The following is an 18,816-nucleotide window of genomic DNA, read 5'->3' as shown; positions in this document are numbered from 1 at the left end:
TTGCGTTATTCAAGACACTCTCATAACTTAAAATTCATCAAGAATAGCGTAATAAATTACTATATAATTATACAGTGGCCAGTTAAATCATGTTCTAAGCGTAAATAGTACAGATCATATATAGATCATTAATAAGAAGGATATAGATACATACAAAACATTGGGTAATTGATACTATATCTTGCTGGTATAAGGTCCTAGGCTGCCCCTAACTTGGTTGTGCTTGCATGGTGTGTTCTGCTTTTCTGATGTCTTGCGAATGATACAGAAAATTGCTGCTACCCTTTTCACTTATTCGTCTGTTTATGATCAATCAATAACATCAGAAGAGACCAACAGAAGTAAATAAAAATGTCGTATTTTCACCAGGGAAAAAGGCAGTTGGAAAGAATTCTTACATTCCAAGCTTCATTCTTGTTAGTAAAGGGATAATCTCCAATGACATAACCAGGTTGTTGAGCATGGTTATTTATGAGGGGAAGCCTGGTTGGAGGGAATTCTTCATCACTATCATAGATGGAGCATTGATTGGGGCCAAGGGCTCTGAGGGCCATGGCTAATAGTACCGAAAGTCCCTACGGAGGGAAGGGAAGGGAAAAACAACCAGCTGAACATAACATAGTTTCGGAACTTAACAATATCCTTCATGATGATTTCTTTCAAAGATCTAAATTCATAAATATTCATTCTTCTTCTCATTTTCGGTTTTGAAGTAGTAAAGTTTGGTCAAGTCATCATAATTCTTAAAAGAGGAAAGCAAAGTAGATGTTTAACAAGATCTACCACTAATGAGTTTACCTGTCCTAAGATGATAAGCAGGCCAATCCATTTGAAGATGTCAATGTTAGATTGCACAAATTCTTTGAAATTATGGAACCTCCCCGTTGGATCTTCAGGTAAATCCTGATCAGTGACAAGAAATCAGACGCAAGAGAGACTAAGTGAAGCAGATAAGGAAATTCACAAACCTTCTCCCAGTCAGAATTTAAAAGTATATCAGCTGCAATTCCAGTCTCTACCAGGAGAAGCACAGAGATGATCACCATATACTGCTTCCATTTAAGGACAACAAGTATTGCTTGGCTGGCACTAGATTTGTACCGTTTACATATTCAAAAAGGAAGTAATGCTTCTTACTTAGACTTCTGAAGAATGGGAACAGGCATTAGTAAAGAATTTCTTGAACTCGAATAAAGCATTAGAATGAAAACGCAATGAAAAAGGATACACAGAAAAGGCAAAAACCATTCGCGCTGTCTGCAGCAGTATGACCTAGGCATGTTAGGCAGCATAAGGTGACGCCTGTGCCCAGAAAAGTGTATATAAACCTGCACTTTTATAACCAATGCTAGTGAGAATTGTAACTTTCTCCTAAAATAAAAAAGACTCAAATAGCGGGTGAAATTAGCAGAAACATATGCGCAAGAACAAACTTTGTTAAAACTCATAAAAGAGCTCAACTCAATCACCATGGAGCAGTAGAGTTAAAGTCATCAAATGATGAACCTCCCATGTCTCTCTGCCAAACTCTTACCATCCAAAAACCATATAAAATCATAGCAACCCCCACCATTGCCATTATCAAATTCACACCTTTCAGGATTGATTGCATGCAAGATTTTATAGTTCTTGCCATTATGAGAAGAACCCCCCAAGCCGATTTTTCTGATAACCAGGATAATCTCAAGATTAACAAGTAGCTTCTTGGGATCTTGGACACTATAGACCTTTGAATATCGGACAAGGAGAAGAAGGTGTGGCAGTGGTTTACAATCAAAGAAACAGTGACATTTTTATTGTTTTTCTCTTGTTTGTGTGCTCATTCCTCACATAGAAAAATTTTAAGATGAACAGTTTGATGCACCATCAAGTTTCTTTAGAAAAATTTATGCTGTCTGGCTGTTGAGTTATAAGGTGAAAATTTTGCTAATCTAACTTTATAAAAAATATCCAGAAGCTACACTTGTTTATTTATTATATCCAAATGTGTGGGATTTTAATTGCCTGAGTAAAAGGGTATGGTACATAAATTTTAAATTTCCACAGGAACAGGTGAAAATAATGAATGCCATTGTCAAATGGAATGATTGAAGGAGGAAATTTCTCGGAAACTATCTGTCTGTTTTCTTGTTGCTTGGCTTTACATCTTTCCATACCAGCAAATAATGACGCAAGTTTCCATTTTGATTTCCTGTGTTCTAAAAAAAACTGAAGAGTCAATTTAATCCACCCTCGCACATCCAAGGTTGCTGTGGTGTAGTGGTTATCACGTTAGTCTTACACACTAAAGGTCCCCAGTTCGATCCTGGGCAGCAACAAACTTTGTAGATTTTTTTTACAAGACTGGCACTTTTGATCAATTAATTTCCTCATAATAAATTGGTAGGCAATTAATCTCCTAATATTTTTCGTTGAGTTTTCCTTTTTTCTTTTTTTTTTAGTTCTTAATATATCTTTAATCTTCTTTACCCTACTACATTACTTGACTAAAGATAACATTACACACCCAAACTCTCTCAAACTTGCAAACTCAAAATTTCAACTCTAATGACATGCTCATATCTTGTTTGTAGTTGTGCCCGTTGTTACAATTATCATGCTCTATTCCAAAATTGGGAGGTGTTACTGTTTACTTGATATATTTAATATTATAAGAATAAAATTAAAGCGAAAATAAAAAGCAGAAAACTGAGAAATATTGCTTTGATTTTTATTCTACTATATATTGATTTCGATATATGACACAGTTAAGTATATATCGGCAGGTGATTTTGTCAAAATCTCCACAAATAAATACAGGGTGCTTCCCCTACCTCTGGCTTCAGTGACAAAGAATGGGGCCTGTCAGCCTTGGATTTCAGTTAAGAAATAGTTGTTCCTCTGCCCCTATCTTATTCATACCAAGACAGATTCAGGTTGACAGCTTCCAACCAAATGGAATTTCAATTACAACCCACACTGCAAGTGAAGATTCCTAGCAGCCATCTCGCTAGCAAAACTTTGAACGATCTCGTTCAGTGTGCATTATCAGGAGATTGGATGATATACAATCTCTACTTGTTTCCGCGAAGATGCTCTCGCATAAGCATATGAATCTCTGCGTTGACAGCCATTTGCATTTTTTTAGCATCCTCCCATAATAAACCACCATGCACTCGAGCAAAGTCAGAAGCAGACTCAAAGACGTCCTGTCCAATAGAAGGCATGAACTCCAAAATATGATCACAAAATATTCAGAATATCACTCAAACCAAGATGTTTGAGATTACCCTCGAAGGAAATTCATCATAAAAATGAGCAGGGGTCATCTCAACTCTATTTAAATCAGTTTCCCACAATCTTATCTGCAACAAAGAGTGCTTATCAAAATTAGAAAGTGAGAAATAACAAGATCGTCCCTATTGTAATCTACTCTCTTACAGAAAATGGCATGCTCAATATGCTTCCCTGGAAGTCAGGATGTATAGGTTCAAATGAGTTGATCACATGATAGTGCCAAAATTTTAAGCAGATTAACTATTTAACCTGATCTGTGACATTTTCGGGTACAGATGGTAGTTTCTCAGCAACTCGAGGATGTGCATTCTGCTGGAGGAACGTAATTATCTGTATTCAGGGGTTACACAAAGCAAACAAAGCTGCTCAGGCTACATTGGATGATTTCAGATTTTATGGTGTGATTTCTTGCATGTCCAGATCCTGCAAATTGGGACATAAAAAAGCAACTAGAAATGGATACTAACCTGCTCAGCTGTAATTCCATTTTCAAAAGCATTGTACAGGCTTTCTTTTGTTATTGCGCCAACTATGAGGTTTGGAAGTTGATACTCTACCCTACGAACGTGAGCACATTATTATTTAGTCAAGAAATCAACAGTGAGTATAGGAGTAATAAATATTAGAATCCTAGAACAAGCAGGTAAAAGTGGTTGGTTATAAATGGCAATCAGCAGATTATAGGTGAAATGAAGAGCCTTTGGGCATTATTGAGTGAATAAATAGAGTGGAGAACTTGAATCAGAAAAGAGAAATATTAATCAGCTAAGTTTTGAATCAAGCACTAACAGCTCCATCATTTACTTACAAATTTATTACTACACTTTTATCATCTTTTACTCAAAATCACTCTTGAAAATGATATTCAAAAGTTATCCTAAGGAAAGACCATTTTTCCAAAAAAATTTAGCAGATAATTAATCACTTTGCTCATTGTTTGAAGATTGTTTTGTTATTATTCTATATAAATACAATTTGGATCTTCCATAAAGCAACCGATACAGCATTTTCTAACTGAACAATAATCAAGGATTCATCACCTTATACCTTGAAAATAGACGTAAAATTTCACAGTGTAACTTAGATGACGAGTATGCATACATCCTAAAGTTTGTTTCCACAACAACAAATCCCTGAGGCGAAATATAGCAAAAGAACTGCATGAGTAAGAGTAACACAACTACAGAAAGCCCAGACAACAGCTAATATAATCAGAAACTATGTATTCACACAAGTCACTTGTTTAGCCATACCTGTTTCCTTGATGATGAATCTGTTAAGCTCACTGAAAGATTTGTGGCTAATTTAGTAGGTATAAACCACCTCTCTCTCCTTCCCTGAACATATGAAAATACCTCAGAACCATCTTAAAGCATTGCTTTTAAAAGATAGTCCATGTATTCCTGTAAGAAGAATAGCCTTAATTAGGAGAACCTGCTGAAGTTTGACCAATCCCAAGTCTGCAAGGTCCTTGATCATAGCCTCCTGGTCATCCGCCAGAGTATTTAAATTATATGCCTATGACAAGACAAAGCAAATTTAGCAAATTAGACCAGAAAATGCCACATCAAAGAAGCTCAAGGAAAGTCGAAAAAAAGCATTACCAAAAGGGGGTAAGCTTCTATGCAAATAACAAAAGACAACTAAGTTCTTGAACAAATATGCATGAATAGAACTTTTCTATGAAATATGCATGAAGAGAAAAGTTATAAATTAATAGGGCGTACCTCACCAGTTGTATGAAAACTAAGTTCTAGCAAAAATGCAATTAAATCAGCTTGGTCTACACCTTGCTCCTGTTGAAAGTCTTAGCATAAGATAAAAATATTTACTATAAAATGACAGAACAAAAGTTGCATCAATGACCTTAATTTCATGTAAAAAAGACTAGGGACCACCTTTATTTTTCCTTCATTGAAATGGTCAATAAACTGGATCCACCCATCCACAAACACATACACAACGATAGATCTATATAGGCAAGGGCCAGAAATAATTTTTTCCTTGCATTAAAAGTAGCTATCATGACCCATATATAAACACCTCATGCACAATGGTATACACAAGCACACATGTATATACAAGCTCTAGCATTCTTGCACATACGCACACCCTAGGGTACATTCCCATTTAAGAGGAAATACATACTGATAAAAATGAATCAAAGTTCTATGTATCAAAAAAAAAAAAAACTGAATCGAAGTTCTGAACAGAAAAGTCAATGCGAATAAAAATTTGACAATAAATCCATTCCAATTTCCCACATCCAAGTACTTAACAGCACAATATATGTAACAAACAATTTCCAAGGAAAACACCAAAAAGATACCATGAACTATACCTCTGAATTGGAGATATATTCTCTGATAATATACCAAAGCTGAGCGTTTGTATCCATCAGCTGTAAATTACAGATGGGAAGTAATTTTAGGCAACAGTCAACCAAAGAGAGAAATGCAGAAGGACCATGGTTTATATGATGCACACCAAGAACTGGAAACCACTCTCAGTTAACCTCGGAGCTTCTTTGTCTCTGTAAAAACAGACATATAAACAGCATGAAACAAAACGTGAGATATGGAACCCTCGTTATCTAATGCATAAAAGAAATGAAGCTTAAGTGCAAGGCAAGAAATACCACCTCTGACGTAGCAGACCACGCTGAAAAATTCTCATCATGGAAGAGCTGAAGCTTGACGATCTTTCAGCTTGTCCTGAACTTATAAGTTGCAGCAAGAAACACTGCTTAACAAAACTGAAGAAGTAAGAAGCAGCTCAAACAATAAACCTAAACAATTCAGCAAATTGCAAAAGTAATTGCATCATTCTACATCACATACATACCATCAAAAACACAAATTCCTTAGAAACAGATGGGTGACATAAATTCTGCCAATAAAGCAATCAAAATAAATAGGTGAAATTCACACCTCCCATTGCTCATGTGCATAAGCATCAAGTTCCTCCAAGGTTGGGAGTCTAGCAACAACATTTGAAGGCATTGGTTCTCTAGACAAAATCCCACTGCAAAACAATATTTCTTTATATACTACGACGACGACAACACATCCCAAGGAATCTAATGACAAAAAAAACAATCAACTACATGAGTGATAGAACTGGCGGTAACAAAGGGCAAAGTTTTAGTCCCTTTAATTTTGACTACTGCAAACGAAAACCATATAAATTAAAAAAAATACCCATATATCAAATGTTTCCGGAGATTAGTCTGAAATGTGGGGTTTAACTTGTAAGTGGTTTCCTTCTTCCTGGCAAAAAAAAGAGAAGACCGACTAATTCAATTAGCACATACAACCAAAAGAAACACGGTTTTCACAAAGCTTAAGATGATCTGTACTTCCTCTCGATCATTATGGTGGCGTAGCTATTTGATTTTGAAAAGAAAGATTAGATAAAACTAAGTAAATAAGACGACAAATAATTTACAGTTGCTTACCTATCGATTACTTCCAATACTCTTAATTGAATCAACCGATCGATCGCAACTTGGTGCTTAGAGGATCCATCGGCAAGCACCCACTCCTGCAACGACTTGGATGTCATCGGAACATCAATGTATAACATTTGTAACACGTTTTTCTTCGCCAGAGGCGGCATCGACCTGCTCCATAAACAAATGCATTCGATCAATAGATAGTTTTTTTTTTTAAATAACAATTTAAAAAAAAAAAAAAAAAGAAAGAAAGGAAGACCTGAGAATGGCTTCGCAAATGAATTGATTATGATAAAGTATGTCGAGCTTAATAGCAGGCAATGAAGCCACCATGTCCATGAAATTCTTCGCGATAATCTTCACCTGAGGCATTTTTCTTTACTTTTTTTTTCTTTAGATTTTTTGGTTTTCGTCAGCATGTACGATGAAACTAGAGCTCCAATCCAGCTTTGATAAATGAAAATTATAATGGTTGCTTATTTCTCTGCATCAGCATGACCAAGCTACGGGGTAAAGCTTTATGCGACGTGTTGGCAGGGACCGCGCATCCTTCTGAATTCAGAGGGCCTTTTTTTTTTTTTTTTCTTTTTCTTATTGCAAAAGACGGAAACGTGACAACAAGGTTGGGCTGGATATACTGTGGTTTAAAGTCCCAAATAGTGGGCCTACAAAGCCTATTGGACCGACTAATTATTGTTTATTTTCAAGTTCCCAAACATATTCCTTCAATAACTTTTTAAAAAATATATTCTAAACTTGTTGCGTTTTACGGGAAGGCTTGGGCGAGTTCACATTCCCAATTGAGTTTGTCAGCAGTCAGTCAGTCATCACTCACCACCAAAGGCCAGATTATTACTCCAAAACGTTGTCAGTAGAGGTTGCGACTGGGCAATAAGCCAGCCAATAGGGCTCCCAACCTCCTTACTTTTATTCTGGAAACCTTTCAAATATCCCAAAGATTTCATGGAACAACGACTGATTTGATGAGTATATCAACTCGGCGAACAAAGAACTTTCCTTGTCCAATCAGAGGGACTCGATCTCCTGCAATCTGTTCTGTACCCAAAATTTCATTCACAAAGATCAACCACAATCAAATGCTGCAAATGCCATGGCTCTGAGTAGTTTCCAATCAAAACTTCAAAGCAAACATTCTGAAGTTTCATTAACGATATGAAATACCCAAATCATCAAATCTCAGCAAGCTTCCATGTGTCATGATTAACAAAAATGGAATGATAAATCGCATTCACATCTCAGTTAGCAGAGATCCAGAAAATTAGAAGTTGATTTGAAGGTTAACTAAGGAGACAAGGGACAAATTACAGAAGAAAAAAATATGCTTCTTCACCAAAACAGCCCGAGAGGCCAAGACTATATCAAATCAATATTAGCATGTCAGCAACATGATGAATCAACTCGCAGGCTATTCAGCTAGTAAGATTATTGAGGTATAACTTAATCATATTTTATGTTTCACCTCTTCTATGCTGACGTACTTGGTATATCTTCAGCAGGTTCATCAGGTTTAGTGGCAGGTGGGTTTGGTGGTTTCTTCACTGGAGGAGGCTTGGGTGGTAATGGTCTATTTGGTCTGACTTGATCGACTTTCTCTTTACACATATCGAACTGCAGTATATAAAGAAACATCAAATTGCCAATAAAACATAGGTGAAGAAAGCGAATGACTAGTCCTTCAAATTCGTGAGGTCAAACCAACCTTATAACCACAGCCAGCTACACAAGCATGGAAGCATTCCTGTGTGCAGAAAAGGAAGAAAAATGAATTTAATAGTATATTTGACCAAAAATTATGCTTTCTTTCATTATTCCGTATTAGACTTAGACATTCTTATCATTCTTTTCTTGGTAAAATTCCTACCATTTACCCAATTGCACTGTGTATACATCCTTATGCTTTGAATTATGAGATGTTTGACTAACAAACTCCAAAGCACATGATATGAAGTACTAATGTTACCAAAGCACCTTGCACCTTTAGTTTGATGCCTCAACATTGTGCAAACCATTACAAATTTAATTCTTTGGAAGTGCCTTATTAGGCAAAGTATAATCAGGATAATAGAACAAGCCACCTTTCAAGAAGCTTCCGTGTGACTATGGTACTCATCTTCCTACAAGAAGCTCACAAACAGCTAAAGCATACCATGTTTTATGAAGTCTAGAAGCAAGACAAGAAGTGGAGCTGACATCACCAAGCACAGAAACAGTACCTTGGGGCGCTATAGGGAAATGTCATTGTAATAGAATTTCCTCTTTTGAACACTAAATTCAAGTATGCATCCCACATTTTGTTTGAATTCATTGCACCTCCAAGAACATTTCAAACATAATCAAGCAGCATCACTGGTTATCAACTGCAGAGCGCCTAAAAAGCATCCAAGGGAGAAGATTACCCTTGATACACATAAAGACTTAGTTTGTTGTGCCTCAACCTGTCTACACTAACAATCAATTGCAACCCAGTGCAAAAAATCATCTCTGAATAACAGAAGTAGAGAACACCAAACTTAAAAACTGCTATAAACTTTTCCTAGAGAACTGCACTTTAGATTTCTATAGAAAACATAAATCAACTAAATTTGCATAACAGTGGACTTTCAGAAGTTCATAAATAACAGCTCTCATTCTTTCAAAGAAGTAACTCGTAAAGAGGAGACATAAAAACCAGCTCATAACAATCCAATGACTGTAAAAAGCAGTTCAACCATATTTGACATGATAAGCTCGAAGTAAATGACAAAATCTAGGGTCATTACAAGAATAAAAATGGGGTAAAGAGTGGCCAACGGATAAAATACCTCAGAATAATTGGCAGCTCCAGGAGAGCGATCAATGTAAGCACTCCACTGCTGGTCCTTTAATACAGGATCCTTATAGCATATCTCATTGCACTCAGATAAACCTGAAAAGCCCATAATCTTAGCAATTTAAGATATAATCAGCTGCAAATGATATGTTGCCTTACCACTGTATATTAGTATAACACTATATCCGTTAAGGTTGGTTAAAGAACTCTTCCAATTGATGAAATCTTTCTAAAGTAAATAATCTGTAGAGAATTGAATGCTTGATACGTTAATCAATAATGAACCGTTATTCTCAAGAATCACTGATAAGAATGTTGCCCATTCTTCGTTATAAGTTGCCTCATTTTTCTTATCAAAACAAATGAAGCTCAAATTGTAACCAGAACTCATGCCTTAGTCAGATCCTCGGTGAGATTAATTCCTTGCAAATATGAATTAAGCACTGTAAAGCCAAACAATGAACTTCAAAACACTGATGTTTGGCAATTTGATTAAACTATATCAGATTCAATGTACCACACAACTTTTCCTTGGAAACGGTTTATAAATTATATGCAACATAGAAACAAAACTGCTTACATTCTTCCCATGTCTCCCCATCCGCGTCACACCCTTTTTTGCAAAACACTCTCCCTGCAAGAACTCGCCATGGTTAGTAGAGTCAATGGATAGCAGACACACAATCAATCCAAGTATATTTCTCCAATAAATCAATCATTGTTCATAATTCAAAAATAGGTGGAAATTAAAATGAAGAAAATCCCAAATTAGTCTTGTAATCAACTGATTAAGTAAACAAAGTAATTTATAGCTCAAATTATTATTAATTAAAAACCAAATTTAGCAACATGCATAGAGTAAATTTAAAAATCATTTGAAGAAATCCTCTCAATCCCTACAAAGCAATAAAACACCAAGAAATACAAAAATATAATGAATTAAATGGAAAGTTGACCTTGAGGCAAGAAATTCAAATGCAATCAGTTCAACCCAAATTCTAAGATCTATTAAATAGATATTGAAAGTATCGTACAGTTTAAAGCAGGGAGAAAGTAAATTAAATCAAAATAAAAGGGAAACAAGGAAAAAGAAAGTATACAAGGAATTTGCATGAGAGTAGCGTATTTGTGAGTGCATTGATTTCCACATGGGGAAGCCCATTGCTGAGGTATCATTTTTGTCTTCCTTTACCTTGCTTGCTTTCCTCTTTCCAAAAGCTGCCTCTCCGGCGGACGAAATTGGAACTTGGCTTTGAGCTTGGGGGTTTCTGTCAGGTTATAGAAGGGTAATTTAGTAATTCGAGTTCTTATCCTTTTTGTTGGGTTCAGGACGACCCCTGCATTTTTGGTTGGGCCTACCGTGGGATTTTCTTTGTAATAAGAACGCCTCGATTCCCTCGTTGGTTCGTGGCAACGACTATGATGTTTAAGGTTAACGATTAGCAGGGCTCGACGTCACCTTCTATGGCTTCTGTCCTCGCCAAAAGCAGAAGTTTTCATTTTTATGAGCAACGTGGCCGTGTTTTATTTGGGTCTAAATTTTTTATTTCTAATTAATAATATCAGGATTAATTTAATAAATCAGTAAGTTTAGTTTTATTTATAATTTTTAATAAAAATAATGATCAATAAATATTTATTAATTAATTATAAATAATGTATGTATTTTATTTTTCATAATTTATATAATAAATTAAATTCATATATACTTTTTAAAAATTATCTTTACAACTATAATTAAAAATATTAAAATAAACAATTGTAAACCAAATATTAAAAGAAGAAATGTCCAAGAAAAAAAAAACCAAATAGAAAATCATGTAAGCACCTTCATTTAAAGATGACAATAAATCGAGATAAAAATGAATTTATATTTGTCTTAGTTTTAAATTATTATATTTGATATTTGATTTTATACATATATAATTCGTATTTAATTTGATTTGACAAAAAATAAATAAATTTAATAGCATAATGTTTATGAAAATATTATTTTTTAATACAATTTGATTTTAATTATATAATAAATTTATTAATATTTTATTAAATTAATATATCAAATAATAATTTTATTAATATGATACATATATATATAGGTATAACATCCTAAACATGTTTTCAATTCAACCTTGACTTTTTAAAAATAAAAAATCGTCTCGTATTAATCCGATTTTAATTTTAAAATAATCATTGTTATTAGATCAACTAATAGTATAAATTATTTTATTATTATTACCTTTATAGACCCAATTTCTTATAAAATTTATTTTATTAAAAAAATAAAAAAGAGAAACAAATAAAAATTTTTTAAAAAATCAAATAGAGGTGTTATTGACACTTCAATTGTTTGTTTATCTTTTAAAACAAAAAAAAAAAAAAAACTAAAATAGATAATTAAAAAAATAAAAGAAGCCAAAACCAAAATAAAACCTAAGCAAAAAAAAAAAAAAAAAAAAAAGGTCAAGTAAGGGTATCATATAGATACTTGTATGTGAAGATAGCAGTAGATCAAGTTTGAGCAGGTTCTACGTTCTTTCCAATTTTGATGCGTATTTTTAATAATTTAATCTGACATTGAATTATTATTTTTTATGTCTAACCCAACACATAAATTTATAACTCATATTTAATTCGAATTAAAGATAGCAATAATGATCAATATAATATTTATAAAAAATTTTAATATAAATTACATTTTAATTATTATAAACATAATATTTTTATTAAATTATGATATTAAAAAATAATTTTATTAATATAATACTTATAATATAAAATTAAAATAAATAATAAATATTTTATTTTATATATACTTTAGTAGGCGAGAAACACCCTAAACCACATTTGCCTGGACTTCTATTTTAAAAAAAACTCAATTTGATCTCGAATTTAAAAAAACACATATATATTGAATTATAATGAATTAAAATTTATTAGATACAAATTATTTTATTCTTTTTTATATTTATTATTTTTTTTTACAAATTTTATTTAATAAAAAAATCACAAAAAAAGAGAACAATAAAACTATCTAATTTTTAAAAAATCATAAGAAAAAAGTTTTTTAATAAAAATCAAATGGACCATACATAAATTTTTTAAAAAAATGAAAAAAAATTTATTGAGCGACACTCATCACCTAAATGACTAAAATTAATATATAAGATGTATTAAAATAAATTTCAGTCAAGTTCCTCGACAGGCCATTGGAATAGAAAAAAATAGTAGTCTTTTTGTTACAACTATTTTTGCCTCCGTTTGGTAATTAGTTGAGTAATACTAGCAAACAAAAATAAAAATATTTCATTTAAATGTAAAAGTAAAAATATAAAGTGTATAACTGCATTTTTTTAACTTAAAATTGTTATTTTTTATTATTGAAATTAAAAATTCAATACTCTATTGATAAATTATGTTGTTGTTGAAGTATAATTATATTTTTATTAATAATTTTTAATTTGTTTTTGAAATTAAAAGAAACATGTCCTAGTATAAAAGTAAATAAATATGCTTGAACATTGTAACATTAAAGTACATATTTTGAAAATAAAATGGGTATGTTTTTGTTTTTATATATAACATAATCATATTAAAATTATTTTTACATATAGAAAAGATTTAGATAAAATTCTATAGGTGAAGTTTGTGAAATTTCATATTAAAAACAATTAAATTAAAATTAAAATTGAAAATAAAAACAAACAAATTGAAAGATCTTACTATTACATAAATCAAATGTATAAAATTTTAAAAAATAATAAATTTTGATATATTTTAGATAGGTACTTTTAGTAAAAATTTTAAAATACGTACAGGTCAAATTTAAATTATAAATAATATTTTAATAATTTTTTACATATTATTAATTTTCATATTAAATTTTATTAATTTATCAAATTGGATCTTTTATTAAAAATTTTATTAAATTATTTTTTAAAAAATTCTCAAACATTATTTAAAAAACTTCATTTAAATTTTACCCATTACATGAAAGATATGTTTCAACTACGATCAATTAATATTGTGTTGCTTAGTGTTTACTTTTACCATATAACACCTTTTAGAATAAGATAAAAATAAAATGGAATATGAACATTGAATATGGCAACTACAATGACTAAGGATAACATTGGCAATAAGTTTTAGAGATACACTAAAGTTTCAAAGGGAAATGTATTTGATGCATGATATGCCAAGATCAAATGGAGATCAACATTATATTTCACATGAATAAAGAGAAAATAAGAGAATAAATGAGTTAAAATTGAACATACATAATTTTTTTTATTGGTAGAGATGTTCATTTGGTCAGTTCAATTTATTTTGAATTGAACTACTCAAAATCAAATTAATTTAATTATATTATTTTAATTTTAAAAATTAATCAATTGAAATTAATTCGGTTAATTCAGTTAATTTTTTGCTTAACTAAATAATAAAATACATTAAGTTAAATTATATTTTAAATTTTTATTTTTTATTTTTTCATATATGAAATAAATTAAATAAAATCATCCAATATAAATATTTAGATACCCAAATATTAAGTTAAAAACTCTTATAATTTGAAATGAAATAGATAGTTTCATACTTTTTTGTTTTTTGTATAGGTTTTATAATATTTTAGTTAAAATTTTGGTTAATTCGGTTCGAAAATCAAATTAATCAAAAATCAAAAAATTTTCAAAATCTTTTTCAATAACTGATCGAAGTTAATTCGATGTTCAATTGATTAACCGAATTAAATCGATTCAGTTGATTAATTCAATTAAAACGAATTATGAACACTTTTATTTATTGGTAATAAAAAAAAGGGTAATGTAGATAAAATTAGTAGATTTATACATTTAACCATATTTTTTAATTTTGGAGCAATTATGCTTTTAGTTATTTTTTATCTTTCTTTTCCTTTTCCTACCAAATGGAATATCTTTATTATTTTTTTAATTGAGATTGTTCATAATTAAATTTTGATTATTACAATTAAAAATCTAATACTTAATACAAATATTCTCCCTTATTTTTTAAATGTTTTAATGAAAAAGATGGGATTTGGGTAATGAAAATTGTTTTAATACACATTTTGATTATAATATTTTGTTTCGTTACTAATTTTTCCTAAGTAGTAATCAGAGTTCGGCTTTGCTCGGTTTCTTATATTAATTTATAGTATTTTATTGAATTAATATTTGATTGAATTAGAAATTAAAGTAATATATGCAATTAACATAAAGTAATAATTTAAAAGAAAGTTAAAAGCTTTCTTAAAGCAACTGTAAATCAGACTAATTCTTAACAAGTAATTCCTAACAACCTACTTATTGAAAGTAAAAGAAGTTTGTGTCTTCCAATTGCTTATAAGAACATGTGTTCAAAAGGTATATGGATTCATCCAATTATAATATCAATTAATAATCAAATAGCAAATCATTGACATGTATAACGTCTACAGCTGAAACTACATGTGCATGATGTAACTCAAAAGGCCATTGATCTTGAGCTTCATAATCATCATCATCATCATTCGAAAAATGTTGCCATTCATCAAAATGGGTTAACATGTCAACATCTTTGGTGAAATTTAAGATACCTTAAACAGAGTCCATAGTATAATTTAGTTTGAAAGAAACCACCTTAATACCTTTTAATTCAATCATATGAAAAACTTGGTTTTAGAATAATTAAACCTTCATATTTAAATTATATTAAAGTTATCTCTAAGTAAAATATAATATTGCAATTCAATCAATTAAAAAAAAAAAGAATTCATAGTAATAATGGCTTATGTAACTATAGATTTAATGACAAGTTTATGAAATAGTACCTTATTGTTAGCATCTTCAAGATAACTAGCTATAAGCTTTGTGATTTCAATTGAAAATGGGTCATCAAAGAGAATGTCTCTTGTTGAATAATCATCTAGATCTTTCCTTCTAATGGAATCCAGAACAATTGTACAATTGCACAATCCTTAGCATTTTTACAAAATGAACCAAGCTTATCCTGTTAAAAAGAGAGTATAGAAAAGTTATTAAAATGTTACTTCTAGAGCAAAAAGTGATGGATGGATACTACTTTAACTCAAATGGGATGTCTTCTATCAGTGATATACTCATAACACCAGTGATATTTCCAAGAAATTTGTCAGGTTTTACACACGTGTCTTTTAAAGTTTCTTAAAGGTTTTGTTAAAAAAAGACAACCATAATTGGTGGCAGTTAACATATTTTCATATTATTTAATGTGCAAAACATCACTATGAGTTGGCGACTTTTAAGTCTCCATATAAATTACCTAAATGTTTTGGATGCTAAAAAAAGCAATAGAATTTATTTTCAAATAACCAAAGCCGATAGAATTCCATTTGGTTTTGGTTCTGAATAGAACATAAATTCTCTACAATTGTCTAGAATTCGTTTCATTCCTAGACTTTTAACCAAATGGGGGAAAAAGAAAAGAAAATCCAGTTATATTATTAATTGCCATGGAAAGACCCAATAGAACCTAAACAGCAAAACCTAAATACCAAAAGTAACATTCAAATTGAATGTAAATAAATTGAAATACATAACAATTAAAAGGCATTTTGTTCGCAAAATTGTAGATTCTAAAGTGTGATTTTCGAAAAAATATGATACCCATGGTTTTTTTTTTTTTTTTCAAATTCATTGTTTGGTTGACCAAAAACACTTTCAATAATCCTTTTATAAAAATAAAAAATTATAATTATTTTTCTAAAGAGATTATAGTTTTTGCCCAAAAACACATTGAATAATTATCTCATAAAAATTAAAATAGATTATTGAAGGCATTTTTGACTAGAAACGCCTTGAATAATTCTCATTAAATTTTTTGTTTTAGAGATTATTTAAGGCATTTTTAGGCAAAAATGCATCGATTAATCCTAAAAAAAAGGGTTGGGGATTATTGAAGTCATTTTTAATAAAAAAAATCTTGAATAATCCCTTACAAAAAATTTAACAGAGGTTATTCAAGCTATTTCTGACAAAAAATACCTTCAATAATCCTTTTACAAAAAATTATTGAGGATTATTCAAGGTGTTTTTGATCAGAAACGCTTAGAATAACACAATTTAATTTTTTATAAGGGATTATTGAAAATATTTTTCAATCCAAACACTATATATAAACAAAATTTGTTACCAATATAAATCTACAATTGACTTGCATTCATTTTTAAACATACTTTTCAAAATGGTAACGACTATTTTATAATTTTTATATCAAATCAAAATTAAAAAATAATGCTACTTTCTTCATCGAAATCTTATAATACTACAAGAAGAGGTAGGTTTTTGATTCCATGACTTTAGGTACTGTTGGAAATATGTTAGATTTCTCTAGAATCAGATTACCTTAAATCAAATGTTGGAATCAAATATCCAACGTTAAGATTCAAAAAAAAATGTTATGGATTTTCTTGAACCAAACACTCCCTTAGGATAACAGACCCCATATGAACTCTTTATTGCCAATGTGAAGATACGGGCATGCTGCAAACATTCACACAACATATGGCACCCAACAATCAGTTATGAAAAAAAATGCAAACATAGCTATACAAATAAGAATAGTATTTTTAAAAAATAAAATTAAACAAAAAGAATTTAAGCTTACAGAAGAAGGTGCTTCATGATTAAAGATGACCTTTTGATAGGTTATAAATCGCCAAAACGATACAGATAGCAATGCCTAAATATGTTATCTTCTCCCATTTCACCATTTCATTTGAAAAAATATATAAACTAATGTTAAAAAAAATGAATAGCTTTGATTTTTTTATGGTATATGGATTTTTATCTATTAGAATTTTCTTTTTTAGGTTCCAAATTTCAACCTTTTTTTATAATCAGAACATGCAAAGAGAAGTTATTAAAAGAAAAAATGCATTCATAAGAACATACAATCCTATAAATCATAAAACCCATTCAATATAAAAATATATAACATGAAAATCATGTTAAGAAAAAAGAAAAAAACCACATTCAATTAAACAACAAAAAAACAACGGTAGATTTTACCTAAAAACACAAAAGGAAACTCTGAAATAGCAATGAAAACCCAAAAACAAAAAAACAATAAAATTTAATCCAATATCAATACATGTAAAGAGAAATTATTCAAAAAAAAATTCAAGATAACATGCAACCTCGATAACTACAAAACCTAAACCCCATTCAATATAAAAGATGTATAACATCAAAATCATCTCAAGAAAACTAAAAAAAAAAAAAAAAAACCCATATTCAATTAAACAATAAAAAAACAACGATAAATTTTACTAAAAAACACCAGAAGGAAAAAAAAATAAGAAAAGACAAAAAAAAAGAACAATTACAGACTACATTCTTTGTAACAGCTCTCAAACAGTAATGAAAACACATAAACATGAGCTTTGAAATTCAACTTTAAATAGACTTGTTGAAGTCAAAGACAACTGTCAAACATAAAATAGTAAATAAGATATTTGTAAAAAGTAGAAGAAACACCTGTAAGAAGTACAATAAACTTATGCTTTATGCTCCCAATAAAAAAAACTCCCTGGCCTTACTAAAACAACAAAACATCCAAATAAAAGAAACCCTTTATCCAAATAAAAGAAACCCCATACCCTAACTAAAACAAGACAACATTATGAAACAAAAAAAAAAAGACTCGTCTTGCTAAGATCTCTTACGATACTCTTTTTATATAAGGATATATAGATTGGAAACAATTTTTTTTTTAATTTCTTAAAATTAAATGTTTCATCATGTTTGAAAGATTATTTTCCAATTAACGTGAGGTATTTTATGGTTTGATCACTTTAAAAATCAAACCTATACATGGTGATTAAGTTAGTAAGTTTAGTGACAACTTCATAATCTTGCGTGAAATGATATTAGATTATTGAGTAATTAGATCACTGCATTGGAGAATAATATAATTTTCATCCAAAAGGGTAAAAAAATTTATCACTAAAGTTAAGTGGCATCTAAAATTAATTTTAGTTAATATTGCTCATTTAATTTGTGAATTAAAAATTGTTTCTCTCCAAAATGTAGTTATTTTATATCATATACTTTTATCTTTTCAAAATAATATTAATTGTATCAAATTTAAATATAATTTGCGTGGTTTCTATTAATTTTTTAATATTTTATATAATATATGTTTTTGGTACTTTTATCACCATTCTAAGAGATTTAGTTTTATTTTTTAATTTAAATGCTTTTTAAAAATTTATATTATAAAA

General features: G+C 30.2%; 3 protein-coding genes and 1 non-coding gene across 7 annotated transcripts; 1 reads left to right on the top strand and 3 right to left on the bottom strand.

Annotated features, from left to right (window-relative positions):
* Positions 1-33: 33 nt before the first annotated feature.
* On the bottom strand, positions 34-2,043 carry LOC111284066 (tetraspanin-19-like). Its single transcript, XM_022921623.2, has 6 exons — positions 1,470-2,043; positions 1,229-1,328; positions 969-1,049; positions 799-903; positions 399-575; positions 34-299 (listed from the first exon to the last, which is right to left on the bottom strand). Exons 1-6 carry the CDS (start codon positions 1,634-1,636, stop codon positions 288-290), a joined length of 642 nt encoding a protein of 213 aa, XP_022777358.2. The 5' UTR covers positions 1,637-2,043; the 3' UTR covers positions 34-287.
* Positions 2,044-2,245: 202 nt separating this feature from the next.
* Positions 2,246-2,318, top strand: TRNAV-UAC (transfer RNA valine (anticodon UAC)). The gene has a single exon. It is a non-coding gene; the product is annotated as a tRNA-Val (tRNA).
* Positions 2,319-2,689: 371 nt separating this feature from the next.
* On the bottom strand, positions 2,690-7,786 carry LOC111284065 (general transcription and DNA repair factor IIH subunit TFB2-like). 2 transcript variants are annotated; one of them, XM_022872804.2, is made up of 15 exons: positions 6,990-7,786; positions 6,734-6,898; positions 6,477-6,545; positions 6,207-6,300; positions 5,918-6,018; positions 5,764-5,809; positions 5,618-5,677; positions 5,004-5,072; positions 4,711-4,794; positions 4,530-4,613; positions 4,324-4,409; positions 3,744-3,834; positions 3,526-3,606; positions 3,270-3,344; positions 2,690-3,188 (listed from the first exon to the last, which is right to left on the bottom strand). In XM_022872804.2, the coding sequence occupies exons 1-15, from the start codon at positions 7,100-7,102 to the stop codon at positions 3,054-3,056; spliced, it is 1,353 nt and encodes a 450-aa protein (XP_022728539.2). In that variant the 5' UTR covers positions 7,103-7,786; the 3' UTR covers positions 2,690-3,053. The 2 variants fall into 2 exon arrangements, with proteins under 2 accessions (XP_022728539.2, XP_022728540.2); XM_022872805.2 differs by lacking the exon at positions 5,004-5,072.
* A 204-nt stretch (positions 7,787-7,990) lies between these two features.
* On the bottom strand, positions 7,991-10,994 carry LOC111284062 (uncharacterized). Of its 3 annotated transcripts, XR_016334105.1 has the most exons (6): positions 10,661-10,878; positions 10,141-10,194; positions 9,553-9,656; positions 8,965-9,186; positions 8,451-8,489; positions 8,259-8,359 (listed from the first exon to the last, which is right to left on the bottom strand). XR_016334105.1 is itself a non-coding variant. In XM_022860158.2 (5 exons), the coding sequence occupies exons 1-5, from the start codon at positions 10,734-10,736 to the stop codon at positions 8,216-8,218; spliced, it is 417 nt and encodes a 138-aa protein (XP_022715893.2). In that variant the 5' UTR covers positions 10,737-10,994; the 3' UTR covers positions 7,991-8,215. The 3 variants fall into 3 exon arrangements, 2 of the variants coding, with proteins under 2 accessions (XP_022715893.2, XP_089611378.1); XM_022860158.2 differs by lacking the exon at positions 8,965-9,186 and having other exon boundaries at positions 7,991-8,359; positions 10,661-10,994; XM_089755252.1 differs by lacking the exons at positions 8,259-8,359; positions 8,451-8,489 and having other exon boundaries at positions 8,950-9,186.
* Positions 10,995-18,816: the final 7,822 nt, after the last annotated feature.

The sequence above is a fragment of the Durio zibethinus genome, chromosome 26 (assembly GCF_047325235.1).
Source record: "Durio zibethinus cultivar Kanyao isolate XHJ-2024 chromosome 26, ASM4732523v1, whole genome shotgun sequence".
In the NCBI taxonomy this organism is placed as follows: Eukaryota; Viridiplantae; Streptophyta; class Magnoliopsida; order Malvales; family Malvaceae; genus Durio; species Durio zibethinus.
The sequence above is the reverse complement of the archived record's forward strand: the minus strand, read 5'-3'. Positions and strand labels throughout refer to the sequence as shown.

Excerpts from the sequence above, each read along its gene's own strand:
- LOC111284066 (XM_022921623.2), bottom strand. The coding sequence starts at position 1,636 with ATGGCAAGAACTATAAAATCTTGCATGCAATCAATCCTGAAAGGTGTG. Across the intron at positions 1,050-1,228 it reads ATGGTTTTTGCCTTTTCTGT|TATATGGTGATCATCTCTGT; the intron begins GTATCCTTTTTC and ends AAATGGAAGCAG. Across the intron at positions 904-968 it reads TAAATTCTGACTGGGAGAAG|GATTTACCTGAAGATCCAAC; the intron begins GTTTGTGAATTT and ends GTCACTGATCAG.
- LOC111284065 (XM_022872804.2), bottom strand. The coding sequence starts at position 7,102 with ATGCCTCAGGTGAAGATTATCGCGAAGAATTTCATGGACATGGTGGCT. Across the intron at positions 5,678-5,763 it reads AGAGTGGTTTCCAGTTCTTG|CTGATGGATACAAACGCTCA; the intron begins GTGTGCATCATA and ends TGTAATTTACAG. Across the intron at positions 4,614-4,710 it reads GATTGGTCAAACTTCAGCAG|GGAAGGAGAGAGAGGTGGTT; the intron begins GTTCTCCTAATT and ends TCATATGTTCAG.
- LOC111284062 (XM_022860158.2), bottom strand. The coding sequence starts at position 10,736 with ATGATACCTCAGCAATGGGCTTCCCCATGTGGAAATCAATGCACTCAC. Across the intron at positions 9,657-10,140 it reads TGGGGAGACATGGGAAGAAT|GTTTATCTGAGTGCAATGAG; the intron begins GTAAGCAGTTTT and ends TGGGCTTTTCAG. Across the intron at positions 8,490-9,552 it reads GAGCTGCCAATTATTCTGAG|GAATGCTTCCATGCTTGTGT; the intron begins GTATTTTATCCG and ends TTCTGCACACAG.